The 24,675-nt window shown below is 40.0% G+C and overlaps 1 protein-coding gene across 3 annotated transcripts in view; it reads right to left on the bottom strand.

The window, feature by feature from the left end:
• pHCl-1 (pH-sensitive chloride channel 1) overlaps positions 1-24,675 on the bottom strand; it is an 877,177-nt gene that overhangs the window by 80,309 nt on the left and 772,193 nt on the right. For all 3 annotated transcript variants that reach the window (XM_076211871.1, XM_076211873.1, XM_076211872.1), the window contains 2 exons: positions 10,103-10,221; positions 1,020-1,102 (listed from right to left, as the gene is read on the bottom strand). In XM_076211871.1, the coding sequence (XP_076067986.1) occupies positions 1,020-1,102; positions 10,103-10,221 (202 nt within the window). The remainder of the gene's footprint in view (positions 1-1,019; positions 1,103-10,102; positions 10,222-24,675) is intronic.

Raw genomic sequence — 24,675 nt, 5'->3', positions numbered from 1 at the left:
AGTGTGCGGTTGGTGTGTGTGTGTGTGTGTGTGTGTGTGTGTGTGTGTGTGTGTGTGTGTGTGTGTGTGTGTGTGTGTGTGTGTGTGTGTGTGTGTGTGTGTGTGTGTGTGTGTGTGTGTGTGATTCACCACCATGGTCTTGGGTCGCATTTTGGACTCGTGATCGACAGCTATTTCCCTCTCGGATGAGAGCTCAGAGCTCGTATAACCGATCTATGGTTAATACTGTGACCTTACACGCACACACACACACACACACACACACACACACACACACACACACACACACACACACACACACACACACACACACACACACACACACACACCCAACTCCTAGCCCACGAAAGTTGGAGTAACAACCCGCAGCGCAGCGATACTGAAATTTTTCAGCCCTGGGCGGGATTTGAACCCGAACGGCCGTAGTGGCAGGTGAGAACTGTAACCACTGCGCCACGAGTGTGTGTGTGAGTGTGTGTGTGTGTGTGTGTGTGTGTGTGTGTGTGTGTGTGTGTACATAATCTGAAGATAAAGTACAAGATAAAAGCGATAGTAGAAATACAGCAAATGAAAAATACAACAAAACAGAACAATACACCTAAATATAATTGAAATAGTAATCTGTTAGTAAAAATCTTAGAATATTAGTCATTATAAGCCTAACGTCAACATTGTCAATGATGGCATCAAGAATTAGAATCAAGATTATTAGAAAAAGAACACAGTAGAATAATCATTACAAATAGATTTCAAGAACATGCATCCGTTATACAGGTTACAATACAATACAATGTTATCAAACCAAAAAATAATAACGAAAATAAACGAATACATTAATAGATAAATAAGAAATAAGATAATTTGGTAAGTAAATGAATAGAAAACAAAACAAAAAAGCTCAAGCTTATTACTAGATACCAGTAACCCCCGAGTACCAGAATTACCGGGTACCGGGCAAAAATTAACGTGACGAAAGGAAAAAGAGTGCATGTAGGCTAATGTCTTGAGACGTGACTCACTGCTTTCCAAGGAGAAAGTACAGAAGGGATCGTCGAAAGGGAAGATGTTGAGGTCCCCTTGGCAGGAGAGTATCAGGTGCCGCCTGCAGGAGGAGGAAGGGCAACAATTAGGTGGCTAATTGATACGCAAGCACAAAAACAATCCAACGGAAGCCCTTTTGGTCCACAGCGAGGCAGGCTACTTCGGAGTGAAGAAACTTAGTTTTGTAATATTAATCAGTCAGTGATGGTGATTGATGAGAGTGGGATATGTTGGGGTGGGTCCATGGATTGGGTAGTTATCTCTTTCACAGAAAGAAAGAAGCCTTTGATATACAGATAGAAAGGTAGATAATAAAAACTACATCAACTCAAAATCATCCATTTTCTTTGAATAGATACACGACTGTATCCTCATGACAGTATAGTCTATAAATCTATTTATGTTACATTACCAATCTTCACGACGAAAAATGTACAATTATATTCGACAACTCTCCCTCTCCCTCTCCCTCTCCCTTTTACTCTCCATTCTGATAATTCGGTTTCGAGTCACGAAGATCCTTGCCAGGGGACGTTCATTGGGAATAAGCCTCCCACGGCGGTTCGTCGAACGCGGTTCGACAGACACGTGTCTAAAGTGATGTGTGAACGTGTGAACGGGGTATTTGGGGTTCAACCAACGTGTTCGACAACCAAATACCCCGTTCACACATCACTTTAAACACGTGTCTGTCGAACTGCGTTCGACGAATTGTTCGACCGTGTAAAGCCCCTCTTACAGTTTCTGTCAAGACATCCCGTATCACGCCAAACCTCGAGACGAGATGAATTAGCAGGAAACAGAGGTGGTGTACAAGGAGAACAGGAGGAACAACAGACTGTTTCTGGAAGCGTGGACGAAAACAGTTCCAACAGATGCATTAAGGTAAATTGTGTCTACGAAGGAGAGAGAGACAGAAAAGAGAGGGAGAGACAGAAAAGAGAGAGAGAGAGAGAGAGAGAGAGAGAGAGAGAGAGAGAGAGAGAGAGAGAGAGAGAGAGAGAGAGAGAGAGAGAGAGAGAGAGAGAGAGAGAGAGAGAGAGAGAGAGAGAGAGAGAGAGAGAGAGAGAGAGAGAGAGAGAGAGAGAGAGAGAGATAGGATCCCGGTCACCGTTTTCCTTTGGAAATAGTGAGTTTGAGAATGACGTGGAATGTCTTGGCGCCAACAGAATGTCTTGGCGCCAACGGAATGTCTTGGCGCCAACGTTAAGAGAGAGAGAGGAATTGCCGTGTCTAGCTTTCGCCTCAGAGTGAGCGATGCTTTAAGAAATTATTCACTCTTTTCCATTGTGATCCCGGAAGACGGGTACTGGATAAGGTTCGAAACATACGCATGTACACAAACGCACACACACACACACACACACGCACGCACGCACGCACACGCACACACAATTATGTATATATACACAAACAAACATATACAAGACAGTAGAGTTTTTCTTTATCAAATCGACAGAGAAACGGAATGGTATATAAGAAAGAACCGATGAAATGCGGAAAGGGGAGTACTAAAGACGAAGTGTGAGGTCATGAAAAAATATAGGGAAAGGGATAGACTAGGGAGAGGAAGAAGAGTTCGAGGGGTGTGGAGGAGGGGGGAAATGAGAAGCGAGTGAAAGGTCAAAAGGAGTTAGGGGAGGGGTTCGGGGAGCAAAGGGGGATTTAGGTACAAGGTTTTGAAAAGCTTAAACCAACAAAAGTGTTTAACAAAATTTCAGCACCAAGATTCGGGGAATATTTTTTCGTTCTCTTTATTTTTTTATATGCACACTTTTTTTATTTTTATTTATTAATTTTTTTTTTTTCCGTGCAAGAGAGGGGTGAGTTTCCAAGAATCGAGATCCGAGGGGATGTTTTCAAACCTTTTCTTCTTGTGCCCGTGTCTTTTCTGTTTTTGTTTCTTTACATATAACAAAACACGACATGGCCCCCGAGCTTCTACTTGATGCGTACACGGGACTCGTTCAATATCACATGTAAGAAATACACAGGAACACAATTTCGTGTCAGGGGAGACTCTTCGGAACACAATTTCGTGTCAGGGGAGACTCTTCGGAACACAATTTCGTGTCAGGGGAGACTCATCGGAACACAATTTCGTGTCAGGGGAGACTTCGAAACACAACTTCGTGTCAGAGGAGGCTCTTCGGAACACAGTTTCGTGTCAAGGGAGACTCTACGGAACACAATTTCGTGTCAGGGGAGACTCTTCGGAACACAATTTCGTGTCAGGGGAGACTTCGGAACACAACTTCGTGTCAGAGGAGTCTCTTCGGAACACAATTTCGTGTCAGGGGAGACTCTTCAGAACACAATTTCGTGTCAGGGGAGACTTCGGAACACAATTTCGTGTCAGAGGAGTCTCTTCGGAACACAATTTCGTGTCAGGGGAGACTCTTCAGAACACAATTTCGTGTCAGGGGAGTCTCTTCGGAACACAATTTCGTGTCAGGGGAGACTCTTCAGAACACAATTTCGTGTCAGGGGAGACTCTTCGGAACACAATTTCGTGTCAGAGGAGGCTCTTCGGAGCACAGTTTCGTGTCAGGGGAGACTCTTCGGAACACAATTTCGTGTCAGGGGAGACTCTTCGGAACACAATTTCGTGTCAGAGGAGGCTCTTCGGAGCACAGTTTCGTGTCAGGGGAGACTCTTCGGAACACAATTTCGTGTCAGGGGAGACTCTTCGGAACATAATTTCGTATCATGGCAGACTTCGGAACACGATTTCGTGTCAGAGGAGACTCTTCGTTCCTTCCAACCGAGTTCATCCAAAAGAATTGTTTTTTTCCAAAAAAACAGATTTATTGATGAATAAAAAACAAATATTTTGTGTTGAGAGCACTGTATTTTGTTTACTTTTATCTTGGACAGAGGGAGAAATGACGGATGGTCTTGCAAGAGGGACAGCGAAGCTTCTGTCCATTTTCAAAATCTGTCAACTTCCTGACCTCTATCAGGAGGTGCAACCCAGAGGTGCTGGACCTCGGTCCATCAGTTCTACTTTCCATTTACTTTTTCATATAGAGATGAGAGCTGGGAACTGTTCCCCTCGCCTCCACACTAATACAAGTTGTATTAGAATGCAGATAATACAAAGATTCTTCCCGGAGTTCTCTTGGTAGGACCAGAGGGTCGTTGACAGCAACCACGGGGCAGCGGGTTTCCAGTCATGGAAATTCGAGAAAGTATTTATATATTATTCTGGCTGCCAACAGGCTTTTCTATTCAGCTGAGGGAAAACCCTTTATAATCTGACTTTAACAACACGTATTCGTCGATTTTATTCAGTTGGTTGAAGCAACCCTCTCCGTAGTCAGTGGGTAATCATAATATTTTTCGTTACCGTTACCAAAGCGCGTTAGAGGGAGTTCGACAGACACGTGTTTAAAGTGATGTGTGAACGTGTGAACGGGGTATTTGGTTGTCGAACACGTTGGTTAAACCCCAAATACCCCGTTCACACATCACTTTAAACACGTGTCTGTCGAACCGCGTTCGACGAAGTTAGACCGTGTGAGCCCCCTCTTACTTAACGTCAGTGACCTTGGGGCCTTCACCTCTCTGCTCAAGTTGACAAGGTCGCCCTTCCTCATCTTTTGTATCTAGCTATCTGTCTACGTACCAAGGATCGATGTAAAGACAGAATGAGTGGTAGGGTGGTGAGCTTAAACGCCAAGAATCCGTTGAAGTCTTATTGCTGACGTTTCGTCCAACTAGGACTTCTTCAGAGTGTAAACAAAGAAGACAATGACAACTTATATATTCACAAAGCTCACCCCGTTCACCGGGGAGGAACGGGGTGAGCTGTGTGAATATATTATTTGTCATTGTCTTATTTGTGTACACTCTGAGGAAGTCCTAGTTGGACGAAACGTCAGAAATAAAACTTCAACAGATTATTGGCGTTTAAGCTCACCACCCTACCACTCATACCAAGGATCCTTTCCACCTTATAGGAGAGGTAGCCATGTCAAGACACGCATCCACTATCCAGCACTCTCACTTTCTTCTTATCTCCTTTCCTAATTCTGAAAATGTATTTTCTGTCTTCCTCTTCCTCTTTTCCTATTTATCTCATTTTATTTGAGTTGCCTCTTGGTTATCTTTTCATAATCTTTCTTTCTTCTCCACTTCTGAGAACGAGTTAATTAGACTCTTTCTATTCATGGAAAGCTAAAAAAAATTCCGAAACTACATCTTTGCATCCTCAAGTTTTATATTGTTCTACTTTGCGGTCCACGTTTCGTATCCATACAGTAATGTTGACCAATTAAATCTTTAAAAACTCTTCAACCATGTGTCAATATTAATGATAATATCTGACAGTGCTTCCATCTAAAAAAAAAAAAAAAAAAAAAAAGAGCATTTAGCAATACCGATTCTTCTATTTTTTGTCGCTATTTCTATAATCATATCTAGCTTTCCAAACAAGGGAATTCTATCACTCCCTCCTCGTTCTATATATATTTTCATATAAAGGTTCTGTCTTTCCTTTGTACACATTCCGCTACGTGAGAATAAATATTGCTTTAAACCAAGAAGTTGCATACACCATGAGGTGCTTCATATCGAACGAGGCTATCACCTTTGCCCTTTGCAAAGCCTTGCAACGCGCGAAGTCAGATCGATATACCAACCAGTTACAAAGTTTCAGAAAAAAAAAGATAAACAAATAATAAATAAATAAAAATAAAAATAGATAAATAAATGAATAAGAATAAATGAAAATAAAAATAAAACAAATAAATAAAATGAATAGATAAAATAAATAAGGTAAAATAAAACTAAACAGAACAAAAAAAATAAATACAATAAAAATAAAACAAGAATAAATGAACGAATACTTAAATAAGATAGAAAAATAATGAAACATAAAAAAAGAGGCCCATAAATAATGTATCACTCACTAGAATTGGCAATCGAGCCATATCTAGTTTTGAATGAAACATGATGTTTTATTCCCTCCGTAACTGCATTAATATGATGTCCAAAGCAAGAACGACAGCAGTTAAGCCAATTAGTTTAAGTTACACGTCGTTAATCTGAACTTCATCTATTTCAGAGCCAATTACGTGTCTGTCTGTGCCAAGTGCGATTTGAAATGCAAACAAAGAAAGCAAAATTGGTATCGACATAAACAAACTATATACTCCTAAAACGGTACTAAAAGGTATGCATGAAAAAATACAATATGAAAATGTATCAGCAATAAAAATTAACAAAACGTATGCATAAAAATATATAACAGAAAATAGAAATAAGAAATAAATAAACGGAAAAAGTGTCTTTTTACAAAAAAAAAAAGATCGTATATTGTATAATTTTTTTTCTTAACATAACATTATCTTGGTGTTACCTAATTAAGAAAAATGGTCCTATATATGCAATCGCTGTAGCATCTTTATCGTTAGAGTGACTCAAACGCGAAAAAGACTTGTGAAAACAGACAAACACACACACATACATACACATACACGCACACACCCACACCCACACCCACACCCACACCCACACCCACACACTAGTTACGAAGAATTCTAGAACCACACTGACATAATAAAAGATGAGTTTTAAAATTTTAAAATAATTCTTACTTACATTTTTAGCATTTCTAGGAAATATCTAGAATGGAAACAGAAAGTATTCACATAACAAAAAAAATCCCATACGAGACAGTAGTATGCGAGTAACTTAAAATCAAAATCAATACATCATCACTTAAGCTTGTGTCATTTACTGTCATAGTGTTGTAGAACACCATAGATGAATATTTCAGTATTTGAAGTATATACGAGTAATAAACACTACGAACTTGTTGCTCTCAGGAGTACATCTTGTGGCAAATTCGTCGAAACGGCTTAACCACCCACATCGAGGTCATCGCGGAGTCTCTACCCCCACGCGCCGGCCCGGGCGAGATCAGTTTATGGGCTCATGATTGTTGTTAGAAAGTGTTCCGGGGTCAGGGATCGAACACGAGTCTTGTCCCTCAAGTACTTTTTTTTTTTCTTATCAATTTTCTTTCAGCTTTTTTCTTTTTCTTTATTTTTCTTTATTTTGTATTCTTTTTTGTTATCTTTTTTTTTTCGGGGGACGCCTCTATACGTACATGATTGCACGCCATTGATTTCTGGAAAACGGTCGATGTATTCCATCAACGGTTTAAACTTAAGCGAACATGCAATGAGACAGAGGGGGAGGGAGCGGGAAGGAGGAGGAGAGAAAGGAAGAAGAGGAGATGGTGAAGGAAGAGGAGACAGAGGAAGAGGAAGACGAGGCGAGGAGGAAGAGGAGGAGAAGGAGGAGAAGGAAGAGGAAGAGGAAGACGAGGCGAGGAGGAGGAGGAAGAGGAGGAGTAGGAGGAGGAGGAGAAGGAGGAGGAAGAGGAAGACGAGGCGAGGAGGAGGAGGAAGACGAGGCGAGGAGGAGGAGGAAGACGAGGCGAGGAGGAGGAGGAGGAAGACGAGGCGAGGAGGAGGAGGAAGACGAGACGAGGAAGACGAGGCGAGGAGGAGGAGGAAGACGAGGCGAGGAGGAGGAGGAAGACGAGACGAGGAGGAGGAGAAGGAAGAGGAGGAGGAGGAGGAAGAAGAAGAGCTGAAGAAATACATAAAAATGAACGAGATCCTCATTTCTTCTTTTTTAATATAACGAATTGGTTAGTCATTACCTTGGCATTCGCAAATGAAAATGTACCACCAAGTTTACCCCTTTCGTCTCGTGTTGGCTAAACTTTATATTTTATTCTGGTTGACTCTAGAATATTCTATTCACATAAAGGGAACCCTTTGGAAAAGGAAAGCTTTTGTATTATTTTGATTAATTCGGAAAAAAAAATCCTTAAAACAAGATAGTGTTTTTTTTTGTTTTTTTTTGCTTTGGTGAATGATGCGGTCCACATTTAACCAGAATAAAGCAGAAAATCTCAAATAAACACTCCATCGACGAGTGACGTCAGACGATTTTACTCACATTAGCGCTCTCTCCTCCCCCACCCCCCTACCCCCGTACTGAAAGGGCTGGAATACTGAGAAAGGAAATTCTTTAGATGGTTCAAGCCACGACCATGGCGCAGTGAACAGTAACCCAAGGTTCTTCAGAAGTCACCTGTGAACTCAATCAGCCTTGCAAGTCGAGCTGACCAGTTAAATAATTTTGTCATGCGAGCAAATGTACACACACACACACACACACACACACACACACACACACACACACACACACACACACACACACATATATTGCTCAGGTATACAGTAACATTCACCGAGTTAGTCAACAGGTCACTTAAGAAGAGACAATGTACTTCTGTGTAAGGCTTGCCTAAGTCATCAGTGAAGTGTTTAATATCTTTTGAGAAGTTCTTGGTATTGATAAGAAAAATAATTCACAGCGCTATTTGATACTCAAGATTCACATTTTTTTCAAAACTAAAGTCAAAGAACTTCATCCAGCTGATGGGAGACCCCATTTTTTTTTTTAATATTTTTGTTTCATCTTATGATTCTCGTCGGATATTCCAGCTGCCGCCACACGATTTTATTCATGTAGGGGGAACCACATCCTTAGCGGTGAAGTCTGATTTAAGAAAAGAGTACATAAGAAGCCACGAACGTGGCTTAAGACACAGAGTCTCGCTGCCGTGAAAAAAATTGAACTTGAAGTTAGTAATCATTTCACATACCTCGTATCGCATTCTAATTCCAATTATTTTCAATAAGACGAGAGAGAGGGAGCAAGGGAATGTGGGACAAGATAAGGGTGAGTGAGTGAGACAGAGAAAATCTTACACTAATATTGATAAATATAATTTGTATATACATACACATGCATACACACATACACACACACACACACACACACACACATACACACACACACACACACACACATACACACACACACACACACACATATATATATATATATATATATATAAATAAATATATACATTCTGTTAAAAAGACTGCAAAAGAATGATCAATTTGCTGTCGTTTTTAATAGAATATGCCTTAGAGAGAATCTCCTGCCACGCTTCACCAATATATATCATATCTAAATATATATATATATATATATATATATATATATATATATATATATATATATATATAAATAAATATATACATTCTGTTAAAAAGACTGCAAAAGTATGATCAATTTGCTGTCGTTTTTAATAGAATATGCCTTAGAGAGAATCTCCTGCCACGCTTCACCAATATATATATATATAAATATATATATATATATATATATATTATATACATATATATATATTATATACATATATATATATATTATATACATATATATACATATTATATACATATATATACATATATATATAAATATATATATATATATATACATATATATATAATATCTATATACATATATACATTATAAGAGGCATTTCTGTAAGTCCTTCCATTGGGTATTACCGGGTTAGCCAATGATGAACCCCGAGGAGCGGCAGACTCTCCCGTTGGTGACCCAATGAGCAAGATCCTGAAACCCAATCATTGGCCCTAAAACCGATGACCAATCAACTCTGTTGGGATAACTTGATTTAATACTTGCTTTGGGAGAGGGAAGGGGAGGGGGTGGGAAAGGAAGAGGCAAAGGGAGAGGGAGGAGAGAAAGAGAGAGAGAGAGAGAGAGAGAGAGAGAGAGAGAGAGAGAGAGAGAGAGAGAGAGAGAGAGAGAGAGAGAGAGAGAGAGAGAGAGAGAGAGATAGAGAGAGAGAGGAGAGAAGAAAAGAGAGAGGAGAGAAGAAAAGAGAAAAAGAGAAAAGACAAAAAACATGAAAAATAAGAGAAAAAGAGATAAAGAGAGATAAAGAGAGACAAAGGAAAATGAAAATGAAAATGAAAAGGAAAAAAGAAAAGAAAAAGAGTAAAATAAAGAGGAGAAAGAAAAAGAGAAAGAGGGACGAAGGGGGGAATGGGGGATGGGGGAACTGGGGTTGGGTGGTACCGATTTTTTTTTTTTTTGTATGGGTGGGACTGAGAGAGACTCCTGGGTGACTGACTGACTGACTGGGTGACTGACTGACCTGAGGGTGTAAGAGACGGTGCCATTTCTGTAGACCTTGAGGGCGATGTTGTCCAGCTCCAGCGGTTCCTTGAAGTCTCCGTGTTTGATGAAGAATGTGTCCGGTAGCCAGATGTCCCTCTGCAAGGACGAAACAAAAAAGGAAAAAACACTGAAGCTTCTGGAACTCTCTGTTTACATTTAAGCGAAACAACGGCGTGCAGAATGTATCGTTCACAAGTGGCGTGGACCCTGTTGATTGCACGATGATTTATGAACTGTGTAGCGACTGATAAACAAAGTGGTAAGATGGCATTCAGAATGGATCGGTTATGATTTGACTTATGAATTGTACAAGTCAGATTAATCTTTCACTTCGATGTAACATTTAGCAACACCACATTCGTTCGTTCGCTTGTTTAACCTTTGGAAGGGACATGCGGCTGAAATATACTGAAACCCTGTCACTTCAGTGACAGACAATACTACCCTTCTGTTACATAATCATTAACAGTTTCAGCATATTGGCAAACCTTACAGGTTTTTATTTGGTTAAAGACATATTAATCTTGTTCATTTAAAGGGGACGAGTGTTTCCAGAAGAACACTGCTAACCAGCCAATCACTGGTCTCTTAGCAATCGGTGGAAGGAGTTTTTCGATGTAAGAAGGAGTTTACAGTCTAACGGTTCGTCGAACGCGGTTCGACAGACACGTGTTTAAAGTGATGTGTGAACGTGTGAACGGGGTATTTGGTTGTCGAACACGTTGGTTAAACCCCAAATACCCCGTTCACACGTTCACACATCACTTTAAACACGTGTCTGTCGAACCGCGTTCGACGTACCGTTAGACTGTCTAAACCCCTTCTAAGGGCCAATGGGAACTTAGCTTTCGACGTGACGTCACTGGGTGTGTTCATGGGAAAACCTTCTAACAAGACCAATTCACTTTTCGACAGAGGAATATCACAATTTTTTTTTTTCAATGCGTGTACGAGAGTCCTCCGCCTAGGTTATAAACTGGACAAATTTAGATTTAAAAAGGAAATAGGCAAGAATTGGTTTACTAATAGGGTGGTCGACGAATGGAATAAACTTACCATGTAGTAAGCGCTGAAACTATCAGTTGTTTTAAGAAACGATTAGACAACTTTATGGATGGGGATGACAGGTGGTGATGGATACGGAGCTGCCTAGTGTAGGCCTTATGGTCTCTTGCAGTCTCCTATATTCTTATGTTCTTATGTATCTATATGTCTCCCGCCTAGGTACTAAGTTATCTTGATCTAACCATTATAGAGGAGGAATTGTTTTACCTAGATGTCCCCAAGCGATTTCATTCGGCTGTGGCAAAGACCCTTTTGGCTCTTAGCCACGAAGCTAAGGGTCAATTAAGAAACATCAATGGATCCAGAGAAGAGTCATATACAAGGAACTTTTGGAAGGTTCTACAGTTTTGCTTCTGTTTTCATTCATTCCTCTTCCTCTTCTTCTTCCTCTTCCTCCACTTTTTCTTTTCTTCTCCTATCCCTGCTGCTTCTTCCTCTTGGTCTCCTCTTCTTCCTCCTCTTCTTTCTCCTTCTCCTCTCCCTTTTTCTCCACTTTTATTTCTACTATTTTTTTTCTTCTTCTACCCCTGCTGCTTCTTTTCCTTGGTCTCCTTCCCTTCCTCCTCCTCCTCCTCCACCTCTTCCTCCTCTTCCTCCTCCTCCTCCTCCTCTATCAATTTTCATTCATACTCTAATGAGAGAATAAAATTTTCATTAAATGAGAATCTGGTAAACAAACCGGAAAATTGAGATGATTATTTTTTTCTTCTCTTATTATCATTATTATTTTTCCTTCCCTTCCCGATTAGCATCAATTTGCATAATTGGCCCCTGGTCTGTCCGGCCCCAAGTGCAGGTGGAGGTGGTGGTAGTGGTGGCAGCGGTTGGCGTGGTGGTGGTTAAAGTGATGGTGGTTAAAGTGATGGTGGTTAGACTGGTGGTGGTAAGACTGGTGTGATTTTTTATTCTGGTGCTGGTGATAGTGGTTGGGTTGGAGGTGGTGGGGATAGACAGTTGTGATGGGTGCTGGTGGATGGAAGTAGTGGGTGGTATTTGGAGTGGCGGTGGTTAAAGTGCTGGTGGTTAGACTGGTGGTGGTGGTGATTGATGGTTGGTAATGCCGAGTGTTGGTGGTTGTGGTGGAGATGGTAGTGGTGGAGATGGTAGTGGTGGTGGTGGTGATTCTGGTGGCAGGTATCTAAGGAAACAGCTTCCCCTTATTCCTCTCAATCCAGTGACGCACTTCATCTACTTCATTCTGGCTAAGGACAGCCGATTTGTCATACTTCAGGAGGAGGGGGGGGCTGGAGATGAGGGGATTTGGACCTTGATGGGGTGGGGAGGGGGGTCCCGGTCGACCAGAACTCGTTTCATCCAGGGTCCGACCCCTTCGCTTCACAGCTACGTCCACTTTTTATTATCTTTTAATCCACACCACTTCCACACTCCATAAAACTTCCACCCTATTCCCCTTCCTAGATCCACCCCTTCCTCACTCCTTGAGAGTCCCCTTCCACACTCCGCTCCATTTCCCGAGCCTTCGAGACTCCGTTAGGTGTGTTATTGCGTTTTGTCTTTAGCTCTATTCCTTTAAACGTTCGAGAATTTCGGGCCACGGAGTAACGAAAATATCTCAAATGATTATGTATTTCAAATGACTGCAATTAGTTGTGTGGGCAGTTTCTATGAATGGAAGAAAAGTGTGTGTGTGTGTGTGTGTGTGTGTGTGTGTGTGTGTGTGTGTGTGTGTGTGTGTGTGTGTGTGTGTGTGTGTGTGTGTGTTTATTATAGTAATAATAATAATGATAATGATAATGATAATGATAACAGCAATAGTAATAAATAATAATAATAATAATAATAATAATAATAATAATAATAATAATAATAATAATAATAATAATAATAATAATAATAATAATAATAATAATAATAATAATAATAATAATAATAATAATTAATAACAACAGCAACAACAACAATAATAATAATGATCATCATCATCATCATCGGTATATTGTGTGTGTGTGTGTGTGTGTGTGTGTGTGTGTGTGTGTGTGTGTGTGTGTGTGTGTGTGTGTGTGTGTGTGTGTGTGTGTGTGTGTGTGTGTGTGTGTGTGTGTGTGTGTGTGTGTGTGTGTGTGTGTGTGTGTGTGTGTGTGCTGAATAAAACGTCCTTGTCGAGAATACAAATCCTGTATTCAAAACGTCGCCAGCTCAGCTCTGGACTCCGTGGTCCCCCAAGTTACTAAACGCTCCATTAAATTTTCGCATCTTCGGGTTTCGAAATTAGCAGCATTGTAACCCACAAGGGGAGTGACTGATGTAGACAGCAAATAAAATAGGCGATAGATTATGATAAAAATGAATAGATAATTAAGTAAATGATTGAATAAACGAATAAAGATAATGAAAATAAAAACCTCTTCAATACGAAAAAGGGACGCGTACGTTCGCGCGCGCGCGCACACACACACACACACACACACACACACACACACACACACACACACACACACACACACACACACACACACACACACACACACACACACACACACACACACACACACACACACACACACACACACACACACACATCATACTCCATTTGCTGATTATCTTATCATCTTGTCTATCTATCACTCGATCAAATATATCTTAAATGTTTTTATCCTTCGTGTTCTCTTTCTCTCATTTTCTACAAATTATCCTAATGTCCTCTTCTACTCCTTCGACCAGCAGGATAGAAACGGTAGTGACTTACATTGTATAACAGCCACAACCCTCTTCCCATCATCACACTTCTCTTCACTTCTCTCCTCTCCTCTCTTCTCTCCTCTCCTCTCTTTCTGGTTCTTTTCTTCTCTTTTCCAAAGACTCTCTAATCACCAGATACTCACCATTACAATCTTCCCATTGCCTTTGTCTTTATCCAGTGTCGTCGTTGCCTTGTTTCGTGTCAGCCCAAGTCCTCTTTGTCAATGTCCTGCTCTTCATCATTTCGTTCTACTGCCCGTTATTTTCTCCTGCTGCTATCCGCTATTTTCTCCCTCGTTGTTTTCTCCCGCTGCTATCCGCTATTTTCTCCCTCGTTGTTTTCTCCTGCTGCCATCCGCTATTTTCTCCCTCGTTGTTTTCTCCTGCTGCCATCCGCTATTTTCTCCCTCGTTGTTTTCTCCTGCTGCCATCCGCTATTTTCTCCCTCGTTGTTTTCTCCTGCTGCTATCCGCTATTTTCTCCCTCGTTGTTTTCCCTTGCTGCTATCCGCTATTTTCTCCCTCGTTGTTTTCTCCTGATGCTATCCGCTGTTTTCTCCCTCGTTGTTTTCTCCTGCTGCTATCCACTGTTTCTATTTTCTCCCTCCTGCTGTCCAATTTTTACCTGCTCCCCAGTATTTAACACCTACTGTCTACTACTTCCTCCTGGTCACCACTATTTTCCACCTGCTGTTCACTCTATTTTACCTGCTCTCCACTATTTTTCATCTAGATCTATGGGAGGGGCCAAGGATCGCTGCCGGCCTCTTTGAGGCAGCGGGATTCAGTGAGTCAAGGTTACAATTTTTGTTTCTTCTATCTCTGCTCCACCTCCATGTTTTTTTATTTATCTATTTTTTTTTTTTACATAATCCTTATTGTTCCTTCTCTTCTTCCATTTTCTCTTCCTGCTCTTGTTCTTCCTTTTCCTTCCATCAGCTTCCGTCTCATAATCGTCTTAATCTTCATACTGTTATAACCTTTTCAGTCTTTCTCCATTATATCCTCTTTTTTTTTTTTTTTTACCTTTCTTATCATCTCTTTATTAGCTTAATGCCTTTCTCCTTTGTTCATTTCCTTATTTGTCTTTTTCATTTTTTTTTTCATTTAATCCTTTTTTTTTATTTTTTCCCCCCATTTTCCATTTCATTTGCGCATGGATCTCCGGATTCACTTTCCTCGTCTTGTTTTTCATATGTATATTTTTTTTCAATCTCGTTCTGTTTCGAAAGACACATCATCGACTTAATCTCGTTAAGATCTTGGTTCTTCTCTTTGCAACTGATCACTTCCTTCTTCTTTATTTCCTTCTTCGTCGCTTACCTCTCGCGGATCCAACTCTATCAATCAACTCCTCAACTGTTACATTGTCGATTTTCATTTATCATTATCATCATCAACATTATCATTATTATTGTCATTATTATTATTACTATCATTATCACCATCACTATCAACATTGTCATTGTTATTGTTATTATCATCAATATCGTCATCATTCGTTATCATTATTATTATCATTATTGCTGCTGCTTCTGCTGTTGTTGGTCATCGTTATCAACTGTTTGTTGTTGTTGTTTTCATCATTATCATTATTGTTATCATTATTATTGCTGTTATCATGTTATTGTTATCATTATGATCATCATCACTATTACCATTAGCGTAATCATAATTTTATTATCATCATTATTATGATCATTACCATCATTTTCATCATTCCCATTATTCTGTTCAACATTCTCATAATTTTTTCTCATCGGGTACGAGTGACTACCAAGGCTATCCTACCACAGAAGGCAAAGGTTGCAGTTCCGTCACATTCGAGTGTCTACAAGACAGACTCTCCAATCTCTTTCTTATCCTGTCCATTAACTTCACCTGCTGCTAAATGCAGACGATGACTCTGGTGTCTGACTGGGAGTGTACCAGGGATAGGCTCGTCCCCTCACCCTCCCTCCCACGACCGCCTGAATCGGGGAGAATGGCGAGTGCAGCTATGCGCTGTCTGCTCTCAACAAGTGAATCAATCCCCTTCTATTACTTTCCTTTGTTTTTACACATTTATTCTTTTATCTATATATTTCTTCATATTATCTCCTTGTTGATCTATTAACATATTATATTTTTATTCTATACTTATTTCATATTCTTTATATTATTTATTCATTATCTCATTTACTTTTTACTTATTATTTATATTTTCTTATCTTATCATACTTATTTACATATCTATTCATTTATCTATTCATTTATTCAATTCTTTATTTATCTATTTATGTATCTATTTATTATTTCATTCATTCCTCTATTCATTCATTCATTTATTTATTAATTTGTCTTTTGTAAACACTGGCTTCCCCGCCTCTCCTGAGAGCTACTGCCTCTCGCGAGAACCATCTACTCTTTGTGGTTGGCCGCGCCTCCTGCGACGCCAACGTGCCGTCAGGTCGTCTACAAAGGGTCTGCTGGGGAGACAAGAGGAGCCGCTGGGAGCCAAACGACCAAGGGTAAAGGTGGGATCAACCTGATCAGCAAAGATGAATGTTTGTATATATATATATATATATATATATATATATATATATGTATGTATATATATATATATATATATATACAACACTGAATGGGTCCCAGTGAGTAGAGATACATTTTAACAACCACAATGCACTTTAATTCCAAGCCATCAAAGGCCAGCATGCTTGAAATTGAAATGTGGTACTGCCCAGGAGTCGAACCGGGCATCCTCATGACAAGTGCGACAGTGACTTTCCTAGTTGGAAAGTCACTGTCGCACTTGTCATGAGGATGCCCGGTTCGAGTCCTGGGCAGTACCACATTTCAATTTCAAGCATGCTGGCCTTTGATGGCTAAGAATCAAAGTGCATTGTGGTTGTTAAAATGTGTATATATGTATGTATATATATATATATATATATATATATATGTATATATATGTATATACATATATATATATATATATATATATGCTGGGACATTATGACAAGTTGATGAAGGTGGAAAAAGAAGTCACGGGTGTTGTTCCGAGTTTCTGAGTATATTCCTGACCGGTTTCGCTCTATGCTTCTTCAGAAGAAACATAGAACGAAACCAGTCAGGAATAAACTCAGAGGCTCGGAACAAGACCCGTGACTCCTTTGTCCACCTTCATCATATATATATATATATATATATATATTAATATATATATATATATATATATATATATATATATATAATGTATATTCACAGATACGTAGGTAGACAGCGTGAGAGAGGGGAGGAGAGAGGGAGAGGGTGGGGGAGAGGAAGAGAGAGGGAGGAAGAGGGAGAGGTAAAAAGGAGGGGGATGGAGAGAGAGAGAGAGAGAGAGAGAGAGAGAGAGAGAGAGAGAGAGAGAGAGAGAGAGAGAGAGAGAGAGAGAGAGAGAGAGAGAGAGAGAGAGAGAGAGAGAGAGAGAGCATTCTGCGTTCACTAGTCTACAGCCAAAGGTGATCAATAATGACACTGGGATCCCCAACACACAAGGTTCACTTGACGGTTTGTGTTCATAAGCGTCTCCATGCGTAATAGTTATCTTAACCACTCTGTGTAAGACGTACATTGGGGTCTTCCCCTTAAATGGGGGTTACCCATACAAAGTGATCCCTTCCTGCACCCAATTTAGTCTTCTTTTTTACGATACACAGGGGAACACATTGGCGGTGTTCTTCTCCCCATCATACATGAAGAGGTGGGGGCATAGGGGTAGGCTTGAGGAGATGAAGGATAATGGAATTTCAAATTAGTGAGCATTTTTAATACGTGAAGTTTAGTTCATAATCACAAAAAAAAAAAAAAATTGAATGTAAAAAATATATAAATAAATAATAATACGCAACTCTGGTCCGTAGAGTGAGTAGCATTAGTCCCTAAGACAATGTGGTAGGGTGGGTGTGGCGAGGATGGTAGTAGGGCAAAGGTGGTAGTTTGAGTGGCAGAGTTGGTTGTGATGGTAGAGGCCGGAGTGAGAACTTACTAATTATTTCAACTTTGAGAATTCCTTTTTAAACAGGAGAGTGTACCATCCACTAGATTTGCATACACTGTCCCCTTCGTTTCTACATGGTTCATATCAACACCATTTAAGTATTTGCATACTTAATACAGTATATTATCCACTGTGTATTTGCATATTTAATATAGTATATCCTCTATTAAATTTGCATGGTTGATACACTATCCTCGATGTCTTTGCATAGTTCATATCAACACTATTCATATTTGCATACTTAATTTAGTACATTATCCATTGTATACTTGCAATTAATATAGCATATTAATTGATACACTTCCCCGCCGTTTCTATATAGTTCATACATCAACGCCATGAGTATATGCATTTTTAATACATTATATCATCCACTGTATATTTGCATATTTATTGTATGTTATCCATTAAATTTGCATGGTTGATACTTTGTCCCCGCCGTCTCTGCATAGTTCATATCAACACTATGCGCATTTGCATATTTAATGTATCTGCATAGTTTTGCAGGGGTTTCGTCGCGCCTCTTACGATAGCGGAATGTTCCGGAGACTATACAAGGGCACGGGGTGTTATGCCAATTACGTGGATCTCCGGGTGAAGCTATATTACCTCCCTTGGCGAAGGGGAATGCAAACTAGCTGGAGGAGACTGAAGAATTTCATCATGTTAATCCTGTCTTTCAAGAGGACTATTTTTTTTTTCTCTTGCTTTCTTTTTTCCGTGTCAAATATTTTTGAAAATGTGAAGTTTGTTCGAGTAGTGTTGGTTCTGGGCAACTTTGGTGCCGTGTGCCTTTACATGTTGGTTGCACTAGCTCAACATTTATTTATTATTTATTTTCCTATTTATTCATTTATCTATTAAATTATTTACCTATTTATTAACTTATCTATTTATTAATTTATTTATTCATCTATTCATTTATCTATGTGTGCCTATTCACTTATTTATTAATTTACTCATTTATTTATCTATTTATTTAATCATCTACTTACTAATTGATTTATCTCTTAATCTATTTATCTGTTTGTCTATATATCTATTCATTTATTTTTAATCGAATACGTATTTCAAGCAATAGTGCCAAGATTCATTTTGGGCATTTTTTTGGGTTTTCGGTTTTCGAGACCACTTCCACGCTTCAAAGTTTGTCCTTCTTCTCTGAATATTTTGATTTGATATTATTTTCATTCTCTTTTACACATATTTCTTCTCCCCTTGCCATACTCTCCCTCCCTCCCTCCCTCTCCCTCCCTTCCTCTTTTCTTCGTCTCCCTCCCACTTCCGTCACCCTCCTTTCTCTGTCTCCCTCCCTCCTCCTCCTTCTCCCCTCTATCTCCCTCCCTCTTCCGTCACCCTACTTTCTCTGTCTCCCTCCCTCCTCCTTCTCCTTCCCCGTCCTGTCTCCCTCCCTCTTCCGTAACCCTCCTTTCTCTGTCTCCCTCCTTCTGTCTCTTTCCAACCTACTGTCTCTCTCCCTTTTCTGCCACCTTTCCTCCTCTGGTTCACTCTCTTATCTGTCTACTCTCTCCTGTCTCACCTATCCCCTCCTGTCTCCCTCCTTCCTGTCATTCTGTCTATTCTCTCTCTGCTGCTTCACTGTCTTTCCTCTCCTTCTCTTTTACGCCCCTCTTTCCTTTCTCTCTTTTTCTCTCCTCTCCAAATCCATCTTTTCTTTTCCTCTGACTAAATATCAACCTACTTAACTATCTCCCTATCTTCATCAGTTGATTTGTCTACCTGTCTGTTAAGATACAAGAGTTACGTGGCTTTTTATAAATTTTTCTGTCATAACTGTTTTTTTTATTCATCTTTACTCAAAAGAATGGAGAAGCGTTCATAACATTTAGAATCATGAACCTCTGAGATGAAATTTTAATTACTTTTAACAGTATTGATATGATTTGGCTTTAAGAGAAGTTTCAAAGAATTGTTTTAATAGATGACAAGGTGTTATTTAGATAATGTTAACGTGTAATTAAAGATGTCTAGTTACGTTTCTTGTTCAATTAAAAGTTGAGCGCGCCTTTGATTGCGCTCTGTTCTGCAAAAGTGAACCAACCAAAATCAAAACGTTTCGTTCAGTAGCGTTCAAATGGTGATATCTGGCATCTCTCCAGTTACATGGCACCTGACGAGAACGAAGGCAACCGAAACGTTTTGGAAAAAAAAAATGAATGAAGGAGATTACAAGAGACCATAAGGCCTACAGGAGGCAGTTCCATGTTCCTTACCAACTATCATCCTTATCCATAAATTGACCCAATCTTCTCGTAAAAACAACCGACATCTTCAGCGTTCACAAAATGGTTACCAAGTTTATTCCATTCGTTGACCACCCTATTAGTAAACCAATTCTTGCCCATTTCCTTCTTAGATCCAATTTGTCCAATTTAAATCCACTACTAGGAATCCGACCCTGCTACCTTAATATGATGACCTTGCCTGCATCACCCGTGCTTTAAGCCCTTGATCCATTTGAACACCTCTATTAGATCATCCCGCACTTTTTGTGCACGTTTTCTATGGTTGTATTGCAATGGGATAACTTTGCAATAAACAAATAAAACAAATAAATAAAATAAAGAGATAGAAAACAGTATCATCTAATAAAAATTCTCTAGTGTTTAGTGCAGTCCAAGGTATGAAATAGTGCCTGAAAGAATGGTACCATGTCCCTCAAAAACAAATAAACACACACGCAATCACAAGCACAAACAAACACACACGAATTGGAGGCTAGGTAAGATAGATTGTAGATTAGGAGACGGGACCCGTCGAGTGTTGCTCTTTTCCTGTATGCTGTAATTACGTAGAGAAACACAAACACACGTACATGTATTGATATTTTGACCCAAAAAATAAATGTAAGAGATTTCTAAGGGAAATGAAAGAAGCAGGTTGGTCTGCCCCCGAGGTTCAGCAGGACAAAGAATGTCTGGCACCAGACCAAGTGTAGAACAGTTTCCAGGAAAGAACTCGTTGAAGCTCTTTCGTTATATTATTATTCTCATCCTCCTCATTCTCCTCCTCCTCCTCTTCCTCCTCCTCCTCCTCCTCGTTCTCGTCCTTCATTCCCAGAGATCAAGTTTCCTTTCCTTCTTATTCGTCTAATCATGGCAGGATTTCCTCTACTGAAGTTTTCTGAAAGAGTATGCATGCATGTATGTATGTATGTATGTATGTACGTATGTATGTACGTGCATACATATGTATCAGTATATATATTATATATATATATATATATATATATATATATATATATACATACATAAATACATACATTCATAGATACACATACACACGCATTCACACATGTATATCAAATACAATATTTTTGTATTCTACACCAACTTTAATTCCCTTGCTCAATGAAAGTAATTCAAAAACCGACCCTTTGGAGAAATAAAAAAATCTTAATCCATGACTGAGGAAACTGCTTCTATGCACATCCCCACAAGAACACCATCCCTCCCGTGGGAATCCCGTCCTGGGATTTCCTCTGGTGTAAGGGAGAATCCCTCTGCGCCCATTCTCCCTTCCAGGCGAAATCCCTCAGACGTCAAAAAGTTGAGCTAAATTTAACTTCTTCTTTTGGTTATGTAACCAATTCCACGTGGAACAATACCAGAGCTTCCCCCTCAGGGATGAGAGTAGCGGTGGTGGTGACAGTGGTGGTGTTGAGAGTGGTGGTGATATTGGTGGTGGTGGCGACAGTGGTGACAGTGGTGGTGTTGACAGTGGTGTTGACAATGGTGGTGTTGACAGTGGTGGTGTTGACAGTGGTGGTGTTGACAGTGGTGGTGATACTGGTGGTGGTGGTGACAGTGGTGGTGTTGACAGTGGTGGTGGTATTGATGGTGGCTGACGGTGGAGACGGTGGCGACAGAACCCAACAAGGATAAATCTTGATGGTGAAGGAGGAGGAGGGGGGCGGAGCTGGAGGGTCGTGTCTCCAAGGTGCAGTTTCCTTACGCCACGTAAAGCCCTAAGTACTTCCTCCTCTTCCTCCTCATCTTCCTCCTCCTCCTCCTCTTCATTTTCTTCATTCTCTTTCTCCCCTCCTCCTCCTCATCTTCTTTCACCCACTACTTCTCGTCCTCATTTTCATCCTCATACTCTTCCTCCTATTCTTCTTCCTCCTCCTCCTCTTCCTCCTCCTCCTCTTCATCCTCTTGATCCTCCTTTGTCTCCTCTTGTAGACCTACAAGATGGGATCCCGTCGTTTATCCCAACGTAGATGAAAATGCAGATGCGACGTTTTTCTTTCTTCTCGGGAGAGAGCGCAGACACCGTTGCGGCGTTTTTCTAATTAAGGCCCTCTCTGCTGTTGTTGCCTGGGACTGTCTGTCAAGCCACTCACCCATATGCAAAGCTCCTCAGCGTCAAAGGCCGCTCTCGCTAGGTGGCAGGGGCACAGCAGTAACCATGGCAACAACAGTTGCAGCAAAAACAAAATGAAAAACAAAAAAAGAAACACAAATAGGAGCAGAGGAAGATGGTGATCGTGGTGTAGGGTAAGGGTGGTCGTGGATGTGGTGGTGATGGTGGTGGTGGTGAAAGCCGAGGGTGGTGGTGTTGGTCATGTGGGTTAGAGGTGGTAATGGATGTGATGAGTGGTGGTGGTATTGGTATTGTTGGCGATGATATTGCTGGTGGTGTTGATGGTGGTGATGGATGAAGGTGGTGGTGTTGGTGGATGGGGGTAAGGGTAGTAGTGGATGTGGTAGGTGCTGGTGTTGATGGTGGTGGTTGTGACAGTAGTGGTGGTGGTTTTGACATTAGTGGTTGTGACAGTGGTGGTGTTGGTGGTGGTAGTGGCGGTGTTGAAGGTGTCGGTGGTGATGTTAGTGGTGTTTTTGTTGTTGTTGATGGTTGTGGTATTAGTGATTACGATGTTTTTGGTGGTGGCGTTGATGGTGGTGTTAACACCAAAAGTACTTGTAGTGACTGCGATGGTAGAAGTGCTTGTGATAGTGGTGAAAGTAGTAACAGAAGTAGTTGTGTGGTGATAGTAGTAGTTGGATTAATGGTGATAACGGGAGTGGCAGTGCTTTTCAGTATATCATACGTAAATTCGAGTCATTTACATCGAAAACGCATCTGCGCCAACCCCAAAAGAATAATTTACGACAGAATGTTTTCCAACGCCAACAGATATGCAGACGGAATTATTTTGCCCTCCCTACAGTCCTGATGACCCTGTGTATGTGTATGTATGTATATGTGTATGTGTATGTATGTACAGTATGTGTATGCATATGTATGTGTATGTATATGTGTATGTGTGAATGACAATTGCATGATGCAAGCTAACTGTAACTCACGGCGTATAAAGTCTTGATTTAAAGTATGTAATTCACGACATATGGAATATGATACTGGAAGTGTTACAAATCTGGATTTGAGTCAATTACATTGGTTCATTATGTATGATATAATTGTGTTGTGAATTATATTGTAATATGATGGTATTGTTACGAAGGAATGTAAACTACATATTCTAGAACGCTCTTGTTGTATTGTTCCGCGATAGAAAGTAGTGCAAGTATATGTCATGGAAAGGCATTACTGTACAATGACAATATGTTGTATTGGAGCCAATAAAATGTTGGGTATTGTCAAACTGTGAACCAAGGAGGACATGTATGGGTTACTATAAAGTTCTGGAATTGTTAGCCTCTGAATATACAGAATGGTGACGTAGACTACTTCGGTAGATATCATCTTAAGGTGTCCCTTTCGCAGCGGTCTGTCACGGGAATAAGACGTGCATTGTGCAGGCAGAAGGGAACCCTTTTGGTGAGCATTGAGTGAGAATGTGTTTCTTTTTACTATGTTAAATATGTGGTGCTGAACGAGATGAAGAGGTCACATTGTTAATAATTAATTATGGTTTCTCAGACCATGCTTGGATGAGAGTAGTAGGCAGCGAGTTATGGAGAAGCCATGGCGGCGAAATAATCATGGTATGTTTCATTATAACAATGCCAGGTGAAGTTATGTAGTGTAAAGAATCATGGTGTAAATGATTTATTGATGTAATGAATGTAAATTGTTCAAATAGGTGTAGATGATTTATTAATGTAATGAATGTAAATTGTTCAAATAGGTGCAAATGATTTGTTAATGTAATGCATGTAAATTGTTCAAATAGGTGGATTGATTTGTTAATGTAATCATAGATACCATAGTCTGTAGAGGCCATAAAGACATTAAAGACATGTGTCATCATGAATCCTCGTATTTCTCGTACCTCTAAAGACAGAAGGGCCACAGACTGTGACAGTATGTGTATGTATGTATATGTATGCATGTATATATATATATATATATATATATATATGTGTGTGTGTGTGTGTGTGTGTGTGTGTGTGTGTATTTACATACAGTATTCATGTAAATGCACATACATGTATATAAACGTATACAAATATACATTTATACAAGCTTCAAAGATTTTAGTTGGATCTGCAGCCCTCTTGTCCCAAGTACACGAGCGGCCCAGCCACCAGTGATATTCCTCCATTTCATCGACTTGAAGAAGAGGGCCACAAAACAAATGATAAATAGGCACTCGCATTTCGAAAGAGTGAATAGATGGCAACCTTTCTCCATTCTGAAGAAAGGTAGCCATTTATCTAATCTGCCGAAAAGCGAGTATATATATGTAAGTGTATATGTGTATGTATGTAGGTGTACAGTATATGTATATGTGTATGTATGTATGTAGGTGTACAGTATATGTATGCGTGT

This window comes from Oratosquilla oratoria, chromosome 29 (assembly GCF_046742065.1).
Source record: "Oratosquilla oratoria isolate Oo_2021 chromosome 29, ASM4674206v1, whole genome shotgun sequence".
NCBI classification, from domain to species: Eukaryota; Metazoa; Arthropoda; class Malacostraca; order Stomatopoda; family Squillidae; genus Oratosquilla; species Oratosquilla oratoria.
Note: the sequence above shows the minus strand (reverse complement) of the source record. Positions and strands in the feature narration are given on the sequence as shown.